We start from the raw sequence: 22,698 nt of genomic DNA, 5'->3' as shown, positions 1-22,698 counted from the left end.
AAAAGTCGCTTTTGAAAGAGTTTATTTTGACCAATGATTTGGATATAGTTCTTCTACAAGAAGTCGCATTTGACGATTTTTCTTTTTTACCATCACACCTTGCCGTTGTTAACCGGGATGGAAAATGCTCTGGAACGGCCTTGCTAGTACGAAAATCCATTGAAGTACATGATTGTATGAAAAGCCCATGTGGGCGAATTATTTCGATGATTATTGATGGTGTTAATTTTGTAAATATTTACGCGCATGCTGGTTCTCAGTTCAAAGCAGAGCGGGATGATTTGTTCGAAGTTCAGACAATTACTCACATGAGTAAAGTTGCAGCTACCGATACGATAGTAGGCGGTGATTTCAATTGTATTTTGGAAGATGATGATACCCGTGGGAACTTCAAGAACGTTTGCCGAGGTTTAAAAACCCTTACAAATCGGTTCAATCTTATGGATGTTGAGCTGAAGATCAAAGGCCATAAAAAGCAATTAACCTTTTTTAGGAATGATGCCGCCTCGCGCATCGATCGATTTTATTCAACGAACAATTTGTTTAAAAAAATTAGTAAATTTGAAACTAATGCGATTCCCTTCTCTGACCACCATGCGATCCAATTCTGTTACCAAATTGAACCCAATCTAAGGTCACCTGTCGTAGGGAGAGGGTGCTGGAAGATTAAAAATTTCTTGTTGCAAGATGCTGACGTAACCGAAGAGTTTGATAATGTGTATAATAGTTTAAAATCCAGAAATAAGTACAATAATAATTTTGCAGAATGGTGGTCTTTCGACGTTAAAAACAAGATAAGGCAATTTTACAAATCAAAATTTTTTGAATTAAGTAATCGAAACCGAACTCAAAAAGATCTTTGTTACGCTAAGCTGAAACAGTTAGAAATCAAACAAATGAATGGTCAAAATGTGAGTGATGAATTAGCAAAAACCAAATCAGATATTACAGTCGCCTCTCCATATCTCGATATCGAAGGGACCATCGAGATAGGGAGAGATCGAGACATAGAACAAATTTTTAACGAATACTAGATTGAAAATCACTCCGTTGCCAGGAAATCAAAAACAAACAGATGTCATTTCGTACTCGCAAATTGTTTTGAATCTCTAAAATCTAGTCTAGTAACCTTTGATAATGGGCATATTGACATACGGAGAGAAAATTGGGAACGAAAATCACATCGAGATAGGGAGATATCGAGATAAGGAGGATATCGAGATATGGAGAGTGGGAGTGTATGCAGAATGAAGGGACCGAAAAAATCATCGACATAGGGAGAGATATCGAGATGTAGAACATCGAGATGTGGAGAGTCGACTGTATAAATATAGAAACTAATCGCCTAAAATCCATAAGCTCCAATTTTAAACCAAACACGATGTTGGAGAACGAAAAAATGGGTATTTACCAAGTATCTAAAATTGTGAAAATGCAATCTAACCCTAATGTGCTACAGCTAAAAAATGATAAAGGTGTTCTTTGTGATCAATTAGAAACTAAGCAAATAGTTTATGATCATTATAAGGATTTGTTCGCTGGCAGGCATGATAATGTTGCAGCTGACTGTATGTTGAATTCATTAACCAAAGTTCTAAGTGCAAATTCGAAACAAGATCTTATTGAACCCATAACAGAAAATGAATTGCTAGATACTATTAAACGCTGTACTTTGAAAAAAGCACCTGGGCCAGATGGGATCACCTACGAGTTTTATCTAGTTCACTACACTACATTAAAAACCGATCTACTAAAGCTTTTCAACGGAATATTTAACGGTTCAGTGAAACCATTAGAGAGTTTTTCCGATGGGATTGTGACACTAATCCCGAAAATAGGAAACAAGAATGACATAAACAATTATAGACCAATTAGTCTATTGAACACCGACTACAAGCTTTTATGTAAAATTATCGCAAACCGTCTTAAGAAATGTCTTGAAGAAATTATTGATGAGGGCCAAACAGCTGGTATCAAAAACAAAAGTTGTACAGATAATCTCGACATCATTCGTACTCTTGTAATTAAAGCTCAACAATCAAAAAAATTCAAATTTGCTTTGCTCAGTCTAGATCTAGAGAAAGCTTTTGACAAGGTTTGCCATGAACGTTTGTGGGAAATCATGCTTAAGTTTGATATACCGCAACAAGTCGTAAACTGCATTAAGCAGCTATACAAAAATGCCTTTTCTAAAGTTTTAGTAAACGGGTTTTTGACACAATCTTTCAAAATAGAGAAATCAGTACGACAAGGTTGTCCTTTGTCAATGTTACTTTTCACGTTATACATTGAGCCATTAATAATACATTTAAATAAAAGTTTATCAGGAATTCTGATTTTGAACAGATTCGTACGTGTTCTTGCTTTCGCAGATGATTTGACTTTGATCATTAGATCTGACCAAGAAATTGATGCAGTGATGGGAATTTTAGAAAATTTCTCTAAGTTCGCTGGTATAAAGCTGAATTTAAGGAAATCAGGTTTTTTGCGTTTTAACAATTGTGCGATAGGACCACAGAAGATCACTGAAAAAGATGAATTGAAAATTTTAGGTATTTTTATTGGTACCAATTATAGAAAAGTAGTCGAAACCAACTACAGAAAAGTTATTCAAGCCTTAAATGCTACAATCCAAGCTCATATGTCTAGAAGACTTAATCTTTTGGAAAAGGTCGTTGTTTTAAACACCTATATTCTCTCGAAATTGTGGTATGTTGCTCAAATCTTACCATCAATCAGACAGCAATATACACATTGCACAAATACGTAAAATAACGGGAAGTTTTTTATGGGGTTATAATAGAATCTTTAAAATAGAACGCTCACAATTATACTTGCATTATTTTAAGGGAGGGTTGAATTTAATAGATGTAGACACTCAGTGTAAATCTCTTTTCGTGAGAAGTTTACTTTTCAAAGGTGCCACTGCTATAAGTCACTATTTGATAAGAACACACAATTTGAAAGGACTAAGTTTAAATACACAACGTCTTATTCAGAAAGCAAAAGAAATCAAAGATATGACGCATCTAGTAACTAACAAGCAAATTTATGAATACATGTTAACTAAACTAAATATTGAAATTAAGGTTGAAAAAAAGTATCCTCAAATACATTGGGAAGTAGTATGGGAGAACATCAATCAAAACTTTTTAAGTTTATCAGCTAGGTCAACATTGTATGAGATATTTAATGACATCATTCCGAACAAAATTAAAATGTTTAACAATCTTGCTAACATAGATAGCTTTTCATGCGATGTGTGTGGAAAACCAGATAATAACGTCCATCGGTTTATGAATTGTATAAAAACAGCTGATATATGGAACTGGGTGTCTGACATAATCAAAAACCGATTAAAAATTAAAATAACTTCGCCACATTTGCTACTTTATCGTGGAATAGGAAAACATAATTGTAGATTAAAAGCAGCATTATGGCTAGTATGTGAAGCAATAGTGTACAATGTCAAAAATCATAAGAATCCAAGTTTATACATGTTCAAGAAAGATATACAAGATTATAGATGGAATAATCGCATACTGTTTTGTAAACATTTCAAAAACTATCTTAACATCTGTTGAACACCAACAGAATTTAGTTAATGATTAGAATTAAGGTACATTTAAAAAAAAAAACACTATGTATGTTAGACTATACATTGTTATGTTTGTGAATGTAGTAAAAAGTTAAATAAACAGTAAAAATGAAAAAAAAAAAAAGCCGGTTCCACAAATGGTCGTCGAATCTTCTTTACTTATAACACGTGAACTACGCATACTTGTCTCATGTTCTATGTAACCCTAATGGACCGCGGGACAAATATGCGTAGAACCAACGGCAGTATGGGCCTCAGAATAGATCGAGAACCATATATGGGTCATACATTAAGTACGTCATGTTATTAGGGGGAAGGAGGTGTTCTGCAAGATGTGACGAATCATACAAGTTTTTTGAAGGTTCCATATAAAAAGTGGTACGTAGGGCGGATGGGCGGGGTTGTTGTAGAAAGTGGTATGTTTTTGTGACACGTATCTCATGGACACCCCCTATTATAAATTATACGAAACAAACCATTGAACCTACACCTCACCTCCTGACGAATTTATTGAAGCTTCCTTAAAACATTAGGGGACGTCCATAAACCGCGATAAATTGCACAATTTTCAGCCTCTTTTAACCTCGGCCAATTTTTTTTCAATGAAAAGTGCGAATATTTTGTACGAATCGTTGCGTTTCTCTGAACCCCCTCATCTCCCTAAAAACGTTACGTAATATATGGATGACTTTTTACATGCGATTACATAAATCATTGGGTTGTTTCGCGGACGGATTTTTTGAAGGCAAGCACGATATTTTTTTTTCGTGCGGGGTGATATTGGGCCTAGGGGGTGACTTTGACCGCCCTTTTCGATGCATCTCGTGGCTAAAGCGAACGTTAGAAAAATAATTATTATCTGCAGTGATCGTTTTCTCCACGTTGATTTTATTTTTGAATCATTACAAGAAATTCAATCAATTTTGGTGGTGGTTGGTCCCTAGTGATAAATCCTACCTCCGTTCTGGTCACGATCTTCAGATTATCGTGATTCGTCAACATTCTTATTGATAAAGTGGGGGGACAGGCTTGAAATGGGGTTTGAAAGAAAAGAATGTCAGAACAGATATCTGTGGGGTTCGGATTACTCGTAGAAGTACACTTTCACGTTTCTCACGAATTCTATACACAGTCTATATTTTGCTCAACAACCGCTACATCCAACTTCCCTTGCTGACACTGATCTTCTTCCCTTCTCTCCTCTCTACCATCCATCATCCTACACTGAACTAAAACAGCTTTATTTATATTTAGGATTCAACCGAGGGTACGACCCTACAACCCCCCCTTAACTTATTTTAGTGTGGCAGGTAGTCCAAAAACCTAGCAGGCTCTTTCCTATTTCGTTGCAAATGTAATCTTCGATCGATTAGTTCCCTAGCCTCAGTTGAAACTTGAATATCCTCATTTCCAGCAGCTAGACTGTGTTCTGCTTCTTCGTTTGAAGGCACTGCATCATTGCTGCTCTCGCAAGTTGAAGTCACATCTGACAACTTTTTGAGATGTGAGATGTTACGGCGACATTCCTTACCAGTTTCCAACGATTTTATGGTCACATCCGCTCCCCGTCTTCGAACAACGGAATGCTCTTCTGGTGAGAAATTTGTGCTAAGCTTATTCTCTTTGCGAAATCTTTTAACCAATACCTTATCGCCCACCTCAATGTTGCTTTGACAAGCTCGTCGTTTTTGATCAGCGTAAACCTTCCCCTTTTCTTTTTGTTCTCGATCGCGATCACTGACTCCTTCATCGGCTGAAACCTCACGTGGTATTTGCGGTAGTTTGCTGCGAATTCGCCTTCCAAACATTAGGTCAAAAGGACACCGTCCTGTTGTAGGATGAGGAGTAGAATGGTAGGACAAGATGTATTGATCCAGAACTCTTCTCCAGTCTTGACCTAACTCCTGAGCAATCTTTAGTCGTTTCAAAATGGATCGATTCTGTCGCTCCACTTCGCCATTTTGCTGCGGCCAGTATGGAATGGTATTCACCAGACGAATCCCCATCTCTTCACAAAAGGTGCTGAACTCTTCACAAGAAGTACTCAACTGAGGACCGTTATCTGCGCGTAAAGTTATGGGCACCCCGTAACGGCAAAAAATCTTAGACAGCTGTAAAATAGTGTCGTTTGCTGTAATCTGTGTCATCTCACAAATTTCTATGAAGCGACTGTAAAAATCCACAACAACGAACAGTGTCTGTCCCTCTGGTAATGGACCTAAAAAATCTACCGCAACTTCTTCCCAGGGCCCATAAGGCATCTCCTTACGAATCATCGGTACAGGTGGATCCGGAGCAGCAACCAAAGCACATGAGCGGCATTTCTTCACAAAATCCTCTACCGCTGAATCCATTTTAGGCCACCAAACAGCACAACGCAAATGAGCCTTCATCATTCGCATACCGATATGTCCTTCGTGGGCAACACACAACACACGGTGACGCAGCACAGCAGGTACAACAATTCTGTCAGTTCTCAAAAGGACATCATCACAACGACATAGTTCGTTGGCAACTATACGATAAGCCAACGGAATCTCATCGACCTTATCTTGATCCAGACACTCTAGAATTTGGAAAATCTCCGGATCTTCTCGTGACTCTTTAACTATTTCCTTCCAGTCTAATGCAGCTGTTGTTGCTGCATACAGAGCAACTTGTCTGATCGCAATTTCTTCTGATGGATCAAATGGGATCGGTTTGAGTGTCGCCAGCCGAGATAAAACATCTGCTACGTTTTTCTCGCCAGGTATGTAGATAACTCTGTAGTCGAATGCTTGAAGCCTCAATACCCAACGTTCGATTCTAGCACAAGGTCTCGAGCGCACGGTGAACAAGAACTCCAAGGCCTTGCGATCAGTCAAAATATCGAATTCATTTCCGTACAAATAGGTGTAAAAACGCTCAACGCTCCATACGATAGCCAAGGCTTCCTTCTCGGTTTGGCAGTACTTTTTCTCCGTCTCTGTTAAAGATTTTGAGGCACAACTGACGACTCGACTACATCCTGACCTATCTGTTTGAAGGAGCAGGGCCCCTAGCCCCGTTGGACTAGCATCAGCCATGACTGCAGTGCGGTCTTCAGTGTTGAAGAATCCTAATGACCCGGCATTGGCCATTGCAGCTTTGATTTGTTCAAAAGATTGTTGATGTTGCTCAGTCCAAACAAACGCACAGCCCTTTCTTGTTAACTGTCGCAGAGGTTCATCGAGAGTAGCCAAATCAGGAATGAATTTGTTTAAATAATTTGCCAATCCCAAGAAACTGCGGACCTCCGATTCAGAATCAGGTTGACGGAAGGACAGTATTGTTTCAATCTTTGAACTCAATGGATATATACCTTCAGCTGAAATAGTATAACCCACAAAATCAATTTTCTTTGCACGAAATACGCATTTCTCCCAGTTGAGTTGGACTGACCGATCGTTAAAACGTTTCAATACTTCATTAAGCCTTTCGTCGTGTTCTTGTAGATCCTTTCCTTCAACTACTACATCATCTAGATACCAATATGTTCCAGTGCAACCCGCTAATATCTGGTCCATGACCTTTTGGAACAGTTCCGGAGCACAGACCAATCCAAAAGGAAGTCTTTTAAACCGAAAAAGCCCCTTGTTCGTGATAAATGTGGTGACATCTCTTGACGCGGGAGCTAATTCAACCTGACAAACACATCATAGATAGTTGCAATTGCTTTATTTAGTCATCTCTAACGACCTACCTGAAGGAATGCGTCCTTGATGTCCAACTTGCTCCAAATCTTACCTTCACCTAATCTGGCCATGTACTCATCCACCACAGGCATCGGATGACGTTCACGAAGAACCGCTTTGTTCACTCGCCGCAGATCAAGGCAAATTCTCGGCTCTCCATTGCTTTTTCCCACTACGACCAGAGGGGAAACCCAAGTGGCAGGGCCGTGCTTGACTTCAATAATATCCGTTGCTAACAGTTGATTCAAATTCTTGTCCACTGCAGCCTCGAGTGGAATTGGGACGCGTCGAACCGGTTGAAAAACAGGCTTAACTTCCGGATCTGTATGGATGTGTACCTGCACGTCTTTAATCTTTGGAAAAGGTTCGTCCTGATGTGCGATACTATTGACTTGCAGCCCTACTTGAAGGATCCCCAGTTGCTTGGCCGTTTGGTTTCCCAAAATGCTCCTTTGTCCACCTTTGATGACGAAAAACTCCGCCCGAACAGCCTTATGCCCAACTTTAACATCAGCCACGAAAGTTCCAAGTATCGGCAGAGGATTATCGTTTGCATAGCCTTTGAGAATTTTACTGCTGCCTTTCACGCACTGGTGTACTACAATACAAGCCTGCTTGAGGTTCTCCCACACATTGGCAGGAACAAGATTCACATCAGATCCAGAGTCAACTAGTAGATCCAACTGAATTCCGCCAACCACACATGGCACTACGTTGGATTCGTTGCCGGAATGGAATGTATAGTAGGTTTTCGATGATTCAGCCTCCTGGACAGCTAGCTCAGGGGCGGACTCCTCTACAGCTCTCACGTTTTTCGTCAGCGGTGGCTGCTTCCTCTTTCGGGATCGACAGCTCGACTCGAAGTGACCAACTCGTTTACAGGCATGACAAACTTTTCCTTTTGCTGGACAGGTTTCGGAAGTAGAAATATGATCACGGCGACCACAGTTATAGCAAGTATATCCGTCCTTTCCACTAAACTTTCCCTTGAATCCCGTAGACTGATAGCGAAACTTCTTCTGAAGTGAACCCGATTCGTTTCCAATTCTCAAAACCTGCTGTCCAAAACCTGCTTGTTCGTTCCTCCTGTTAAAACCTTTCACCTGATGATCTATCCCTTCCAACGTCACACCTAACGACTCAATCTCCGCCAAGCACCTATCTTGCTGTAGTATCCTACGCCGCAGTTCTTCAGACTGGCACCCTTCGATGATAGTATCGATAAGGAATATTTCACTCAACACCTCTTTAACTTCTTCCGGATATTTGTCAAAGCCGCAATCGTAAATCTGTTGTCTCAAACGTAGAATGAAATCGGCGAACCGTTCTCCTTCCTTCTGCTTTATCTGCCGCAACTTGTACCTCTCCAAACAGTCTTGGCGATACGGCTGGAAGAATGCATCTAATGCATTGATCGCCACATCATACCACTGCCTCTCAAGAGAAACCAATGGAAAGTTTTCTCTGTCCGGCAAATTGTGGAACACCCGTTGCAGTTGTGGACCGCCTAGATGTAGTAACTTCGCTCTTCTCTGCTTTTGGTCACAAATTCCATAAGCATCAAAGTAGCACTCAAGAGCTCCTTTCCAGGTCTTCCACTCCTTGAAAAGCTTTTGCTTTTCAATTTCTTCGCAACGAAATTGTGGGAGTGGCCGGGAGTCTTCCATCTGCAATTATAACACAATTTCGAAATTCTAAACCAACCGTTTCACGAGCTTGCATTTGAATATGTTTATTGTCATATTTGTTTATCTCAATTCGTCATATAAAATAATAAAGCAAAACACGAGAAAATCATATTTTATTTGATTCGTATACTTCAACTAATTAACTTTTAGAATACATTTGCAACCGAACCCGTGAAATTATATTTCACCTCCTGTCCATTGCCCAGGTACACATACTCATTTGTAAATTATACCCGGGAGCATATCGCACACTCCCCCCTGCTATGCCAACAGGTACATTCATATTTCACAACAGTACCCGTGAATAGACATTCACCTCCTGTACACTTACAGGTACAAACAACTTCACTGTGACCCGGGACCAAATTTCCTTTTTGATCCCCTCCTGTTACCTCAACAGGTACACTCTAGAAAATAACGCTTCTTCTTATCACTCCCCATTTGTAGCATATAAGTCAATGTTTTGTTAGCATCCATCTCAAAGACTATCATCAACTGCTCCCCTGTTTATTTTATTTCATCCGAACATTTTCAACAGGTCAACATTTTCTCATACACCCCTTCGACTTCAGAAAATCGGCATTACACACATACTATTGCCCGTCAGTAAAATGAAAGTATGAGCCAAGAAAATCTGACGCCATCTTCCACCTCTTTGCCAGCGGAACACAATGGTATAATGATAATCTCAAAACACTATTTTTCGGAAATACATTTCTTACCTTCAATCCTCTATCTTCGTCGCCACTTTGTGGGGTTCGGATTACTCGTAGAAGTACACTTTCACGTTTCTCACGAATTCTATACACAGTCTATATTTTGCTCAACAACCGCTACATCCAACTTCCCTTGCTGACACTGATCTTCTTCCCTTCTCTCCTCTCTACCATCCATCATCCTACACTGAACTAAAACAGCTTTATTTATATTTAGGATTCAACCGAGGGTACGACCCTACAGTATCCACCGGCGACGCCAAACGGACCAACGTAATGTGGTGTAATCTGGGATTTGTGGATTGAATACTGATATTTTTTGCCAAGCATCAATATGGGTGACTTCCGAGGATAGCGAAACGTAAGAGGGGTTATGACAAGGTTGTGGGTAAATCCATCACATTGGGGTTGTGACTCTGTGTCTTGTCAGGAATAGGGTCTGATTGGTATTGTAGTATGCAATAGAGTTCGGAATTGATAGACAGACTTTGAGGAAAGAAGTTTTGAACGTAAGGCAGCAGCACCTTGGATCTTGGAGGGCGTTGGTCTGGAGAGTTGGGCAGCTGTTTATGCTGGGTTACATTACGTAGAAAGTGGAATCTGTTTTGCTTCGCATAAATTATGGGAAGTATTTGAAAATGGTTTCTTGTTCAGATTGTGTAACGCTAGAAAGAATCTTTAGCTCGGCGTTATATTAGGAGGTTATTATAGTGCAGGGTCGAAGAGAGGATGAATATTTGATCACTTAAACTTTACGCTGCAAGATATTCGTAGTCGTTTTTCGTTTTTTTTTCTGATGTACAGGTATAAACAGGTATACAGTCGACTCTCCACAACTCGATATTCTATAACTCGATATACTCTATAACTCGATGGATTTTATGGTCCCTTCAAATTCCCATACATCATGCTCTCCATAAGTCGATATTTCTGTAACTCGATGCCTCCACTAGTCGATGTCACGTGTGAGGTAAATTTCCCTCCATAACTCGATATCTACCCAAAAATTCTTTTAATACAGGTGAGCAATGACTACTTCTGGTTTGGAAGTGAATAAATGCTTTAACCAGTTAAGTACGAGTTAAAAAACATGGAAATAAAAATTTTATTTTCAGTAAAAACACGTGATTTTTCGACCATTTCGAAAAATAATACAAATATAAATTTTCAAAATGCTATCAACGAAATAATATTGCTTTCTTCCAAAAGTGAATATAAAAGTATTGGAACTACAGAAATTTGATACTTTTATTTTTGTGTCGGTATATTCTATAACTCGATAATTCTATAAGTCGATGGTCCCTTGTATATCGAGTTATGGAGAGTCGACTGTATTTAGAATAAATAATGAACAATCATACGCGTAGAGCCTACGGGTCATGAAGTTAGGATTGAAATCAAAATAATATTGCGCATTTCTTTCACACCACAGGATTACCGCAGAAGTTTTTACATGTGCGGAGGTGCCGGTAAAGGTGCGCGATTGCGTCGAGTCGGGTCGGTGTTTTCAGCGGACTCATATTTCGCAAATCGAAGAATGAGTGCTCTGAGGGCATCAACATGATTCGATGCGGTCTCACACTTTTATTTGTGCTTTTGCACTTGTCTTATTAAATAGGAATACTTTGTGTTAGGGAAAGTGGAGGAGAATAAATTATGATTTATTAGAATTTTCTAATAGAGGCAGAGTTCACATGTTACTTAGGTATTTGAAAGCAAATGAGAACCACATTAAATAATAGATAAACACTAATGCTCATGTTTTTATATTTTTATATTTTTCATTTCATCACGGTCCTCATTGCCCGAGCGGAGTCGACAAAACTCGAGGTGGATAGAATCGACGGAACTACGATACGGAAAAGAAACAGATGAGAAACTATCGATACATTTATTCAACTATAAAAATCACGTTTTAACGTAATAACTTTATTTCTTTCTTCTCATTCCAGCAATCCAACAGCCAAACCATTTCTACTATCTTTTCATTTCCTCTTCGTTACATTTATAGTCCCTCTGGTACTGAATCGAATGGCGCATTCCGCTTTTATTAGCGCTTTGTACGTCTTTGCTGTACGTTGAGCATGGTGTCGGAGGTGGTGTGCTCTGTAGAACATCTGATGTGCTACACGGCACGCCACTTCCGACATTTTGTTTGGTGTGCGGGATGGGCAGTGTTGGTGATGAGGTGGAGGGCGCTATTCGGTTTAGTGGCAGAGGGACTATATCTATTTAATGTATCTGAAACTTGTGGGACCGCTTTAATTCCGGCGCCTGCTTGTGGAAGAACCCGGTGTGCTAAACGGTATAGGACATGTTAACGGGGGAGGCTTGGTAGGTCCTCACCCAGCCCGTGTCTAGATTGGAGGATAATTGTCTGCCAGGGTGTGGATTGAGCAATTACAATTACAATTTCATTACAAGAAAATCAATCAATTTTCGTAACAGTTTAAGATGCAGCATGGTGAAAAACTATGAGTACTTTATATTGAATCAAAAATAGCAGTCGAAAACAGTCGCCTGGTATGGTAATGAGATGAAGAGAAATCGATCACTGCAGTAACGTCCTTATGATACTGAACACGTAATATACAGTCGCCTCTCCACATCTCGATATCGAAGGGTCCATCGAGATAGGGAGAGATCGAGACACAGAACAAATTTTTAATGAATACTAGATTGAAAATCACCCCGTTACTAGGAAATTTGAAAACAAACAGACGTCATTTCATCTTTGCAAATTGTTTTGAATCCGTAAAATCTAGTCTAGTAACCTTTGATAATGGGAATATCGACATACGGAGAGAAAATCAGGAACGAAAATCACATCGAGATAGGGAGATATCGAGATAAGGAGGATATCGAGATATGGAGAGTGGGAGTGTATGCAGAATGAAGGGACCGAAAAAATCATCGACATAGGGAGAGATATCGAGATGTAGAACATCGAGATGTGGAGAGTCGACTGTATGTTTGATTCCACAAGCAAAGCATCAAGAAGTACTTCCTGGTTGAAAACATGGCTACGCAAAATTATATCAAATTATATTATATCTATATTTTGCTAGAATTTCCCTTTCAAACCCAACCAAAGACAACTCTAAGAATGCTGTTAGGGAATATTTCGCGAATCAGCTTTCTTGTTCTAAGAATTCTCCGCAAAATAAGCCAATTTCTTGGTTTGAGATATCTTCAGAAGAAATACCAAAAGGTTTTTCATAGAAATTACTTCTAGTAATTCTGACATGAATAACTTCATAATCCCTGTTTTTTTAAATTTCCGACCTCTGAGAATTTTTACAAGAATTCTTTGATATTCCTACAGAAATTCGACAAATTTTCTTGTTGAATTCTTTCACAATTTATAGCTGGATTTATTACGGAATTTCTGAAGCAATTCCAACAGGAATTTTGAAAATAATGCCTAGAACATCCTACCCCCATAACCGCTTACGTAATGAACGGTAGGTCCCTTACTCCACAATTCGTTATTACTTACTTACTTATTTAGCTTTACATCAATTATCTTGATAAAGCCTCGCCAACAATAATTCGCCAATTCACTCGGTTCATGGTCGCTTCTCTCCATCCTCGACTGTGACCCACGCTCTCCAGGTCTTGGTGCACCTGGTCAATCCACCTAGCTCGCTGCGCCCCACGCCTTCTTGTTCCGACCGGATTCGTAGCGAACACCATCTTTACAGGGTTGTTGTCTGGCATTCTTGCAACATGCCCAGCCCAGCGTATCCTTCCAGCTTTAGCTACCTTCACGATACCGAATTCGCCGTAGAATTGAGCGAGCGCGTGGTTCATCCTTCACCGCCACACGCCGTTCTCCTGTACGCCGCCGAAGATCGTCCTTAGCACTTGGCGTTCGAAAACCCCAAGAGTCCTCCTCGAGCATAGTCCACGCCTCATGCCCGTAGGGGGCTACCGGTCTTATGAGCGTTTTGTACATCGTAGGGGAAGACGGGGTAAGACCGCCCGCCTAAGCAATTTAATTCATATGTCAAAATCAAAAATCAATATATCCTTTTTCGACGCAGCATGTCATTTTTTGAAGCCTTAGGCATGATCAAAAAATATCACAGGTGTTGTATTTCTAAAAAATATTTATTTCTTGAAGCTTTTAAAAAGTGATGTCTTATCACGATTATTTTTAGCGACGGGGTAAAACCGCCCACCCACGGGGTAAGAGCGACCACCACGATACAATTTTGCGAAAACATATATCAGTTCCCTGTGATTCATAAAATTATAATGTTTTATGAATTCTATATTGATTAACGTAAATATTGAATTATTTTTAGGGTGAATTAATTCAAAAAACTTAAATGTATACTTATTATTACCTTGAAACACCCATATTTTGGAAAAACTATGCGGGTTTGGCTTGTATTTTTCACAAAATTGATTTCATTTCACCTAGACAGTAATGTATAAAGTAGTTAAAACTAAGAAAATGGTTTACACGGTTATTTGTTATAAATTAGGGGTGGCGGTCTTACCCCGTCAACAGTGGTCGGAATACCCCGCTTGCGCAATTTTCACAACTATGGCCTTATTTCAGAGCTTAATATTTACAATTCATATTTCACTTCACCGAAGCATATTTCACATTTCTGTTAAAGCATGGACGGGTAATTTGTTATGTTTTTCCAAAAAAATCCCTTCCGAAATCCTTAAGTAAGCATCTGTTAAATTTAGATCAAATTCAATATCGACGAGCAAAAACTTTGTTTTTGACATTTGTTATGAAAAATTTGATTTAAATATCACACTTAATACTCCGGAATGTCAAAAATCTTGTGTTTATGGAAAGTGCTTGATGAACTTTTAAGAAAATTGCCATTTTAATGCCAAACTGAAGGTGGTCGGTCCGTCTTACCCCGGCGGGCGCTCTTACCCCGTCTTCCCCTACACGCAAAAAAATTGTGCGGTAAAAACTACCAATTTAGGGGGTTAACATAAGCGCTCGCACCGGCAATTTTCAGCAGACCAGAAATGCGCTTGATTTTACCATGTCTGTAGTCGAAATCAGATTGTTGTAAATTATTTCTGTCAAATGTACCAGTTATGTGGTGGGATGTACCGTAAACATAGTAAATTGGTCTGAAATTGCATGGTAGTTTCAAGAATGGGCGTAGTCAGCTAAAATAGTAATTTTTACTACAGAATTTTTTTCCGTGTACATTTGGTGCGGGGGTGAATCTTTCTTGACCGCAGTTTCTTCTGGAGTCCATAGTAGGCACGACTTCCGCTGATGATGCGCCTTCGTATTTCCCGACTAACATTGTTGTCAGCCGTCAACAAGGATCCGAGGTAGACGAACTCGTCCACCACCTCGAAGGTATCTCCGTCTATCGTAACACTGCTCCTTAGGCGGGTCCTATCGCGCTCAGTTCCGCCAACCAGCATGTACTTTGTTTTCGACGCATTCGACAATTCGCAATTCGTTATTATTCGTTAAATGTTTACCGTTCTTGATTATTGAAAACTTCAGTGTTGTGTTACCCACAGTGCATTTCTAAATAATAGCAGCACATGTAGATTTCCATACAAAATGCTCAACTTTGGTACGCTTGGTACATAAGTTTGACATTATAGGAACAATATGTGTTCTCGTTTCAGTCCGCTTTAGGTTCCATTTTGGTCCCATATGCACAGAAAAAAGTTATTAAGTACCGTAATCCGGGGGCAAATTGATCACTTTTTCACAACTTTTTGACATGTTTTCCTTTGGAATTAAAAAATTGTCAAATTAATTTCAGTAAAATCAGTACTTCATTGATCTCTATCAGTTTATGTAATCGATTATTTTATAAAATAAAATTTAACATTTCATAAAATTAGTTTTAATTTCAAAAATTGAAAATGACACATTGGGGCGAAATTGATCACTATATGATAAAGCATATTTTAGAATGTAAAATTTCCCTATCTACTAAATTTGGGTCTCCTGAATCTGAAAATGATGTCAAAATTCTTACAACTCGTGTATATTGTCATTTTATTGCAAAATTAAACTTAGTAAATCTGCACAATACGCCTAAATGTATGCAATTTTCCCTGAAATAAGCACATTATTCAACAATAAACGGTTTTATGGGCAAAAAAACTATTCCTGTAATGTTGTACGATTTCAAAAATGAGCTCAGCAATTCACACAGAAGCTTACACAATATTTTGAACACTCAAAGTTTACATGCAGTCTTAGTACCAGCGGATTGTTTAGTACCGACATTTCCAAAAGTATTGCTAACACCTTCAAAAACTGTGAATATTTCTATGCAAAACTGACTTTAAATAAAAATGAATTAGTTTAAAATCATCATTAGACATCTATAAACTATAAAACATGGAATGCCTGTGATGGCAACGAAATATTAAGCATCCTTGAAAGGAAATGCTATTTGGTACCGACGTGATCAAATTCACCCCAGTGATCAATTTGCCCCCGGATTACGGTATCTAATTTTTGCTTCTTTTTGTTATTCCTTTGCATGTTAATCATCGTGACCTTGAAAATCGGTTTCATTGAATAGTTTTTTTCTGCACAACTGTCGGATTTGTTCGCGGTCTTCTGTAGTGTTCTTCATCGTAAACTTTCCTTCCAAGTTCTGTGGTTATAGTAAATCCTATATAAATTTGGAGGGCTGGCGCCAAATTATAGCTTTACCGATCGAGCTGAAATTTTGCACAGTGTTTACGGGACCAAAATGGAAAGTAGATTTTAGCGAGAATTTGAATTTTGTCCATATGTGAATTTACACATATATTTTAAATTTTGTAACCACACAATATCGAATTTTTCTAAGCCCCTGCCGGAAAGTAAGTTATTTGGTGAGATTGTTCGCAAAGATTCCAAAGTTTTTGTTTAAAAATTTTGTTCTACAAATATTTTCAATAATTTTGTCTAAGATGTCTAAGATTGTTCAAATAGTAAATGATATGAAATTTAAGAACTCAAAGTCGTACAAGCACAAGAAACAAATCTTTAATACTGCTTTCGAACAATTTCACCTAGTATCTCACTTTGCGGGGAATTTAGTGAATATAAAATTAAACATGTTTGTAGTTCAGGGGAGAAAATTCCAAACTTGATTACTTTAAAGCACATGACAAAGTTGATCACTTTGTATAAAAATCGGCATGCGCTGCTATTATTCAGAACAGCACTGTGCATCATGCTAGAGAAACTGCCCCCTCAATGCTGGAATAGCGGACTTTGGGGCATGTGTGCCACCCCTGCTTTTTATAAACACTACAAAATATATTTTTTCTTTGAGCTTAACAATATGTTTCATTATAGTTCATAATACAATGATCAAAATATGACGAAAATTGCTCTAATTTTCACGTACTTACATCGACTTTTGTAAACACAACCAAATAGAGTAGAAATAGAGTAGATTTTTCAAAGATTTCGTTGTTTCTAGATAGCATAGTAAAAGTTAAATTAATAACAAATTTTTCGTACTCTACATCGTGAAACTATTTATATGTGTAAGTTATTGTGGCATTTGAACGAAAAAAAAGTTTTACATACGAAATCCAGTTTAGTTGAAATCTATACATTTTGGGGCAAGTGTGCCACCTATTTGGTAAACGAAAAATGTTGGAGTGAAATTTATAAAAATGTAAACATCATCAACAAAATCTGAATAAACTGAAATAAGGTATTGGTTTCTGAAGTATTGAAGAGGAATAGCTGACATTTTTACTCCCAAAGTGATGTTTTTCTCCAAATATTCAAAAATACCATGTTTTTCGGCGTGTTAAGTACTGTTTTACTTGCCTACATCAAAATTTCACCGTTATTTAGTGCTGATATAGTTTAGTATTATACATTTCCGCCGTTAAAAAGTGGAATAAGTTGAATGGAGAATTAATGGAGAGGCAAAAATAATCATTTTGCTTATTCGAATTGACTATTAGAGAATTCCGCATATGATGAACCTTGTTATAAAACATCCCCTTATATTAACAGGTAATAAAGAAAATTTCATTACAAGTAGAATTACATGCGATGTTCATTCGGTGACACACTTGAGCCATAGTGTTGAAAAATAGGTTATTTTGGATGTTATTTGAAAAGCTCCAAAACTATTACTTTTGAAGTTATTTTCTTTTTAAATGGCACAGTGCTTATGAAAATATGCGAAACTGACATCATGAGGCTAAATTGGTGGGTTTTATAAGCTTTACACAAAGTTAGAGAACAATTTGCTTAAGGTGACACACTTGCCCCAAATTCCGCTAATACAGCATTGTCTATTTCTTCTTTGCATGGTGACCGCGGCCATAGCCATCACAACCATTCTCCTTCATTGAAGCTTTGGATCTGTAGCTTTAATTCTCAATAGTTTCCTGTTCTTTCGGACATACTATTCCGTTCTGTGTTATCGGTATTTCATTCCTCTATTTCTAATCGTCCATAGCAAAAATGAAGAAATAACAATCTTTTCAGTTACGTCCATATTTTACTAAATATGGAGTGTATAATCTTCATGATTCAAATAATGTACCTAAGTAGAATATTCTGGAAATTTCTTATATTGTATTGATTGATTGATTGATTTGACTTTATTAACGAGATTTTTAGCCCTAGGCTAGTTCATCTCGGGACCAACGGCTTTACTTCCCTTCCGAAGGAAGTCGTCACTATAACTTTTTACGTCATAAATGACTATGTCGGGGGATGGGCGGTCCTCGGCGTGAGAGGCGAGTGTTCTAACCACTACACCAGGTCCGTCCCCAAATCTTGTATTGTAGACATTGTTAGTATTTTGACGAATGCCAAGAAATGACTAATCCTCAAAGCAAATTTATGTACACGCAACTGATATTCGGAATAAAAAAAAATATTCCGGTCAATATTTACCGGTTGAGCACCCCACGGTGACCTGTTCAACGTAAGCTTCAACTATAGAAATTTCCCTAATCTCGACTTCGCACAGCTATAAGTAAACAACGCAGTTTCAAATGCTAGAAATAGGTGTTCAAAGTTTGGACGCTGATTTCAGCTGACAGGAGAGAATATTTACACTGATTATTGTTTGTTTTGCGCCAAAAGGTCAGTAATCTGTCAGACCTTTCGGGATGTTGCGAGTCACCCATTCTAATCTATTTTGAATGTGCACCTGTGTTTTTGTATTTGTATTTTTTTTTTCTACTTTAGGTCACCAATATTATTCATTGATAAATAAATGAAAACCCGAATTTAGCGCTATACCATTTAATTCCACTAGAGTTTGTGTCCTTTAACAGATACGCGTATGCATTGTTTGAAAGAAATATAAATATTTAAACGGGGATTAAGAACAATCCAATACATTGGGTAAGTCCGAGTCTCAAAACATACTAATAGACATATTGGTTTTGAAATTCGATTGACACGTTACCAATTCATCAGAATGTTGAACCAATATCTCTATATACCTGCCACGTGGTCGCTACTGACAGACATTGGATCGATTGGATCATGCCCGGGATCATGCTTACTCATTGTGAGGAAAGTTCGTCATTTGCTGTGAACTACGTTGCAACGTAAGTAGCGATCCTCTACGTAGATTGAACCCCTTACACAACCCACTTTTACGTGATTAATCCTGCAGGGGCTAGCAGGAGTTGCACTGATTAGAGAACAAGAAAAAAAACATGCTTGTTTGGCACTGATAAGGATTTCTCTCCGTTGGTTGATCACGCTCAGAGCAGCTAATCAGCCAGTATACTCACTCGCGAGTTGAAGAGATAGCGTCCGCTAACAACGCGAATCCTTATTTAAACCGCAGCACCAACCCGGGCCAGGATCAGTCGGTTTCGGAGATAGTGCTGAGTATCAGTGGTGAATCAAAGCTACAAGTGCCAGAAAAAAGGATGAGCTCTCGTCAGGAAGAGATGGTGGCGACCCCATTCAAGTTGTGGGGTGGCCGATTTTCCAAAGGTATCGATCACGTTCTGTCGAAGGTGAACAATTCGTTGACGGTGGACAAGCGTCTGTACTCGGAGGATATCGACGGCAGTATTGCCTATGCGAAGAGCTTGACCGATGCCAAACTGCTGACCAAGAGTGAGTTCAAAGTAATTTGCTACGGCTTGGAAACGATCAGAAGTGAGTGGGAAAAGGGAACGATCAAGTTGATGCCACGGGATGAGGATGTGCACACGGTGAACGAACGGCGGCTGATCGAGATCATTGGGTTGCAGATCGGCGGAAAGTTACACACCGGAAGAAGCCGTAACGAACAGGTGGTGGTGGATATGAAACTTTGGATGAGAAACTCTGTGCGAGACGTGATGAAGCAGTTGGCTGCCTTGATCGCGGGCTTGAATACCGTTGCAGAACGTTACATTGATGTGCTGATGCCGGGTTATACGCACATGCAGAAGGCTCAACCGGTGCGGTTCAGTCATTGGATTTTGAGTTATGCGTTCTACTTTAAAGAGGACTATCATAGATTCTCGGAGTTCCTGAAACGAATGAATGTGCTTCCGTTGGGTAGCGGAGCTCTGGCGGGAAATCCGTTCAACATCAATCGTCATCAGTTGGCGGAAGATTTAGGTTTCAACGGAGTTTCGTACAACAGCATGAATACGGTCAGTGATCGTGACTTTGTGGTAGAGTTTAACTTCCTCTGCACCCTGGCAGGAGTTCATTTGAGTCGATTGGCCGAAGATCTGATCTTGTTCTCAACAAAAGAATACAACTTTTTGGAGCTTTCTGAAGAGTACACAACTGGCAGCAGTTTGATGCCCCAGAAGCGCAATCCGGACAGTTTGGAGCTGATTCGAGGCATTTCGGGCAGTGTTTTTGGCCAGCATTGTGGACTACTGATGACCCTGAAAGGCCTGCCGTCGACGTACAACAAAGATTTGCAGTGCGATAAGAGCGGCATGTTTGCTGTTTACGATCAGATTCTGCTTTCACTGACGCTGGCGACTGGAGTGATAACGACGATGAAAGTTGACGAGGAACGCTGCTTGAGTGCTCTCAGTTACGACATGCTTGCAACCGACATGGTAAGATAGTCTAATCTGCAGTGACCTTTGATGACTGGGCAACTAACGAAATATTTGTTTCTTTTTTGGCTGATTCGCTTTCAGGCATACTATTTGGTGCGCAAGGGAATTCCATTCCGAGAGGCTCATCACATTTCGGGAGAGGTTGTAGCGTTCTCTGAGAAGGTTAAAATTCCGATTAATAAGCTCACGCTGGAGGACCTGAAGGAGATCAGCCCATGCTTCGATGAGACGGTAAGCACGCTGTGGAACTATGAAAACAGTGTCGAACAGTACACCGTTGTCGGAGGAACCTCCATGATCTCAGTACAGGAACAGATCAACTTACTCAAGGGCTTTCTTTCGAAGTGCGACTGAGATTTTTATCTAGATTTTAAGATTATTTTGTTTTATTCTGTTGAACCATAAATCTGTATAAATATAGTATATGACTTTTCTGCTGTAGAGTTTAATCGTGAGAGAAGGTTAAATTGTTTATGTATACTGTAAAAAAACGAAAAAAAAACTGTGCCATGTCTTCGTGTTTTGTGACTAATAAACACCTTTCTTTGAAACCTTAAGTTATACACAAGCCTATGATCAATCTTCTTCCGAACGTTTCGTCCTGTAAAATTAGCCATTTTTTTCTATTATAGATTAGTAGCGCGATAATGCAGAAAGTAAAACCATTCATGATTATACCAAAGCAAATCGATTCTGTGTAGCTTCAAGCCGTGGTCGAACGCAAAAGTGACTAATATCGTTCGACGCCGTTTAGCGAAAATCATAATTACAAAAAAAAAAAACAAACCGTAGTAGGAACACAAGCGACATGTTTCGTATGCTTTTGTAAGGCAAAATAATAATAATAATAATATAGTAGACGTTTCTGCGTTCTGCGGGATTCGATCGTTTTGATCGATGCCTTTCGGCTATGGGGGGTTTCGAATTCGCTGATTAATTATACTCCATTCATTGCTTTTCCTTTCGAGATCCGTGTTAGTTTTTGCGTATGTGCACTGTATACTGTTCTGTAGTTTTGCCTCTCATGGGCAATTCACTGATGGGTTTAATGAGTCTCACCGATGATGTTTCTTGGATGATCTGAAATTATAGGGAATGGCGAATTAGGTTACCACTCATATTACTTATGATCGAAACAATGGTTTTAGCATGATCAGGCAATATATGAGACAAGCAGACGAAACATGAAAGAAGTCCTTACTTAAAAGCAACAGAAAAAGCTAAAGATGCTGAAAACGATTTTTTCGGGATTTTCTAGGTCATCCAAACTGTACTGAAACATCGATGATAGGGTGAATATAAACATGGGTAAAACACTTCTACAAAGTATATCCAAGAAACCTAATTGTATTAAAAGAAAATAATATATTGCATTTCAAAAGCATTAAAAGTATCAAAGATATTGTAAGTTCTCCAAATTGTTTTGGAGTTCAAATCCTTCAATCTGCCAGACCATCAAATACAAGTAAGGTTTCCTTTTTCTCCTCTTGAAAACAATTTCTTGTGACATGATCGTAATACGATCTATGAGACTTTATGAAGGGATATAAGATATTCTAGGTTCTCCGAAATGCTCTTGAGTTGAAATCACTCAATTTAGCGGTGCAGCCAAGACTTGAAAAATGCTACATTAAATTAAAATGTGTCCACGTAGATTATAAATCTTCGAGCTGTTCAGTGGAATACCAGTAAGTAAATGAAATCCGAAAAATGGACTACCCAGACAACCAGAATGTACGTATAACGAAATCACTTTTTGCGTGATGCGATGCTTATATGTGCAAATTTTCACGTATAAGATGGGCCATATACGTACAAAAGTGGTTGCGATATACGTATGTATTTTATATGATGAATAAAAGCATGCAATGCGAGTGTGTAGATTTATAAAGCACTAATCTGAACTCTTATACGACTTAATTTATGTAACAAAGTTGCTTTGACAGTTTCTGCGGATT

At 38.8% G+C, this 22,698-nt stretch overlaps 2 protein-coding genes across 4 annotated transcripts in view; one reads left to right on the top strand and one right to left on the bottom strand.

Annotated features, from left to right (window-relative positions):
- The first annotated feature begins 19,420 nt into the window (after window positions 1-19,420).
- Window positions 19,421-21,297, top strand: LOC5577897 (argininosuccinate lyase). Its single transcript, XM_001656645.2, has 2 exons — window positions 19,421-20,737; window positions 20,822-21,297. The coding sequence occupies exons 1-2, from the start codon at window positions 19,595-19,597 to the stop codon at window positions 21,092-21,094; spliced, it is 1,416 nt and encodes a 471-aa protein (XP_001656695.1). The 5' UTR covers window positions 19,421-19,594; the 3' UTR covers window positions 21,095-21,297.
- LOC5577896 (serine-rich adhesin for platelets) overlaps window positions 21,116-22,698 on the bottom strand; it is a 404,297-nt gene continuing 402,714 nt past the window's right edge. For all 3 annotated transcript variants that reach the window (XM_021847139.1, XM_021847138.1, XM_021847140.1), the window contains one exon: window positions 21,116-21,820. In XM_021847139.1, the coding sequence (XP_021702831.1) occupies window positions 21,796-21,820 (25 nt within the window). In that variant the 3' untranslated portion in view covers window positions 21,116-21,795. The remainder of the gene's footprint in view (window positions 21,821-22,698) is intronic.

The sequence above is a fragment of the Aedes aegypti genome, chromosome 2, assembly GCF_002204515.2.
Source record: "Aedes aegypti strain LVP_AGWG chromosome 2, AaegL5.0 Primary Assembly, whole genome shotgun sequence".
NCBI classification, from domain to species: Eukaryota; Metazoa; Arthropoda; class Insecta; order Diptera; family Culicidae; genus Aedes; species Aedes aegypti.
This window is presented reverse-complemented; position numbering and strand designations above follow the sequence as displayed.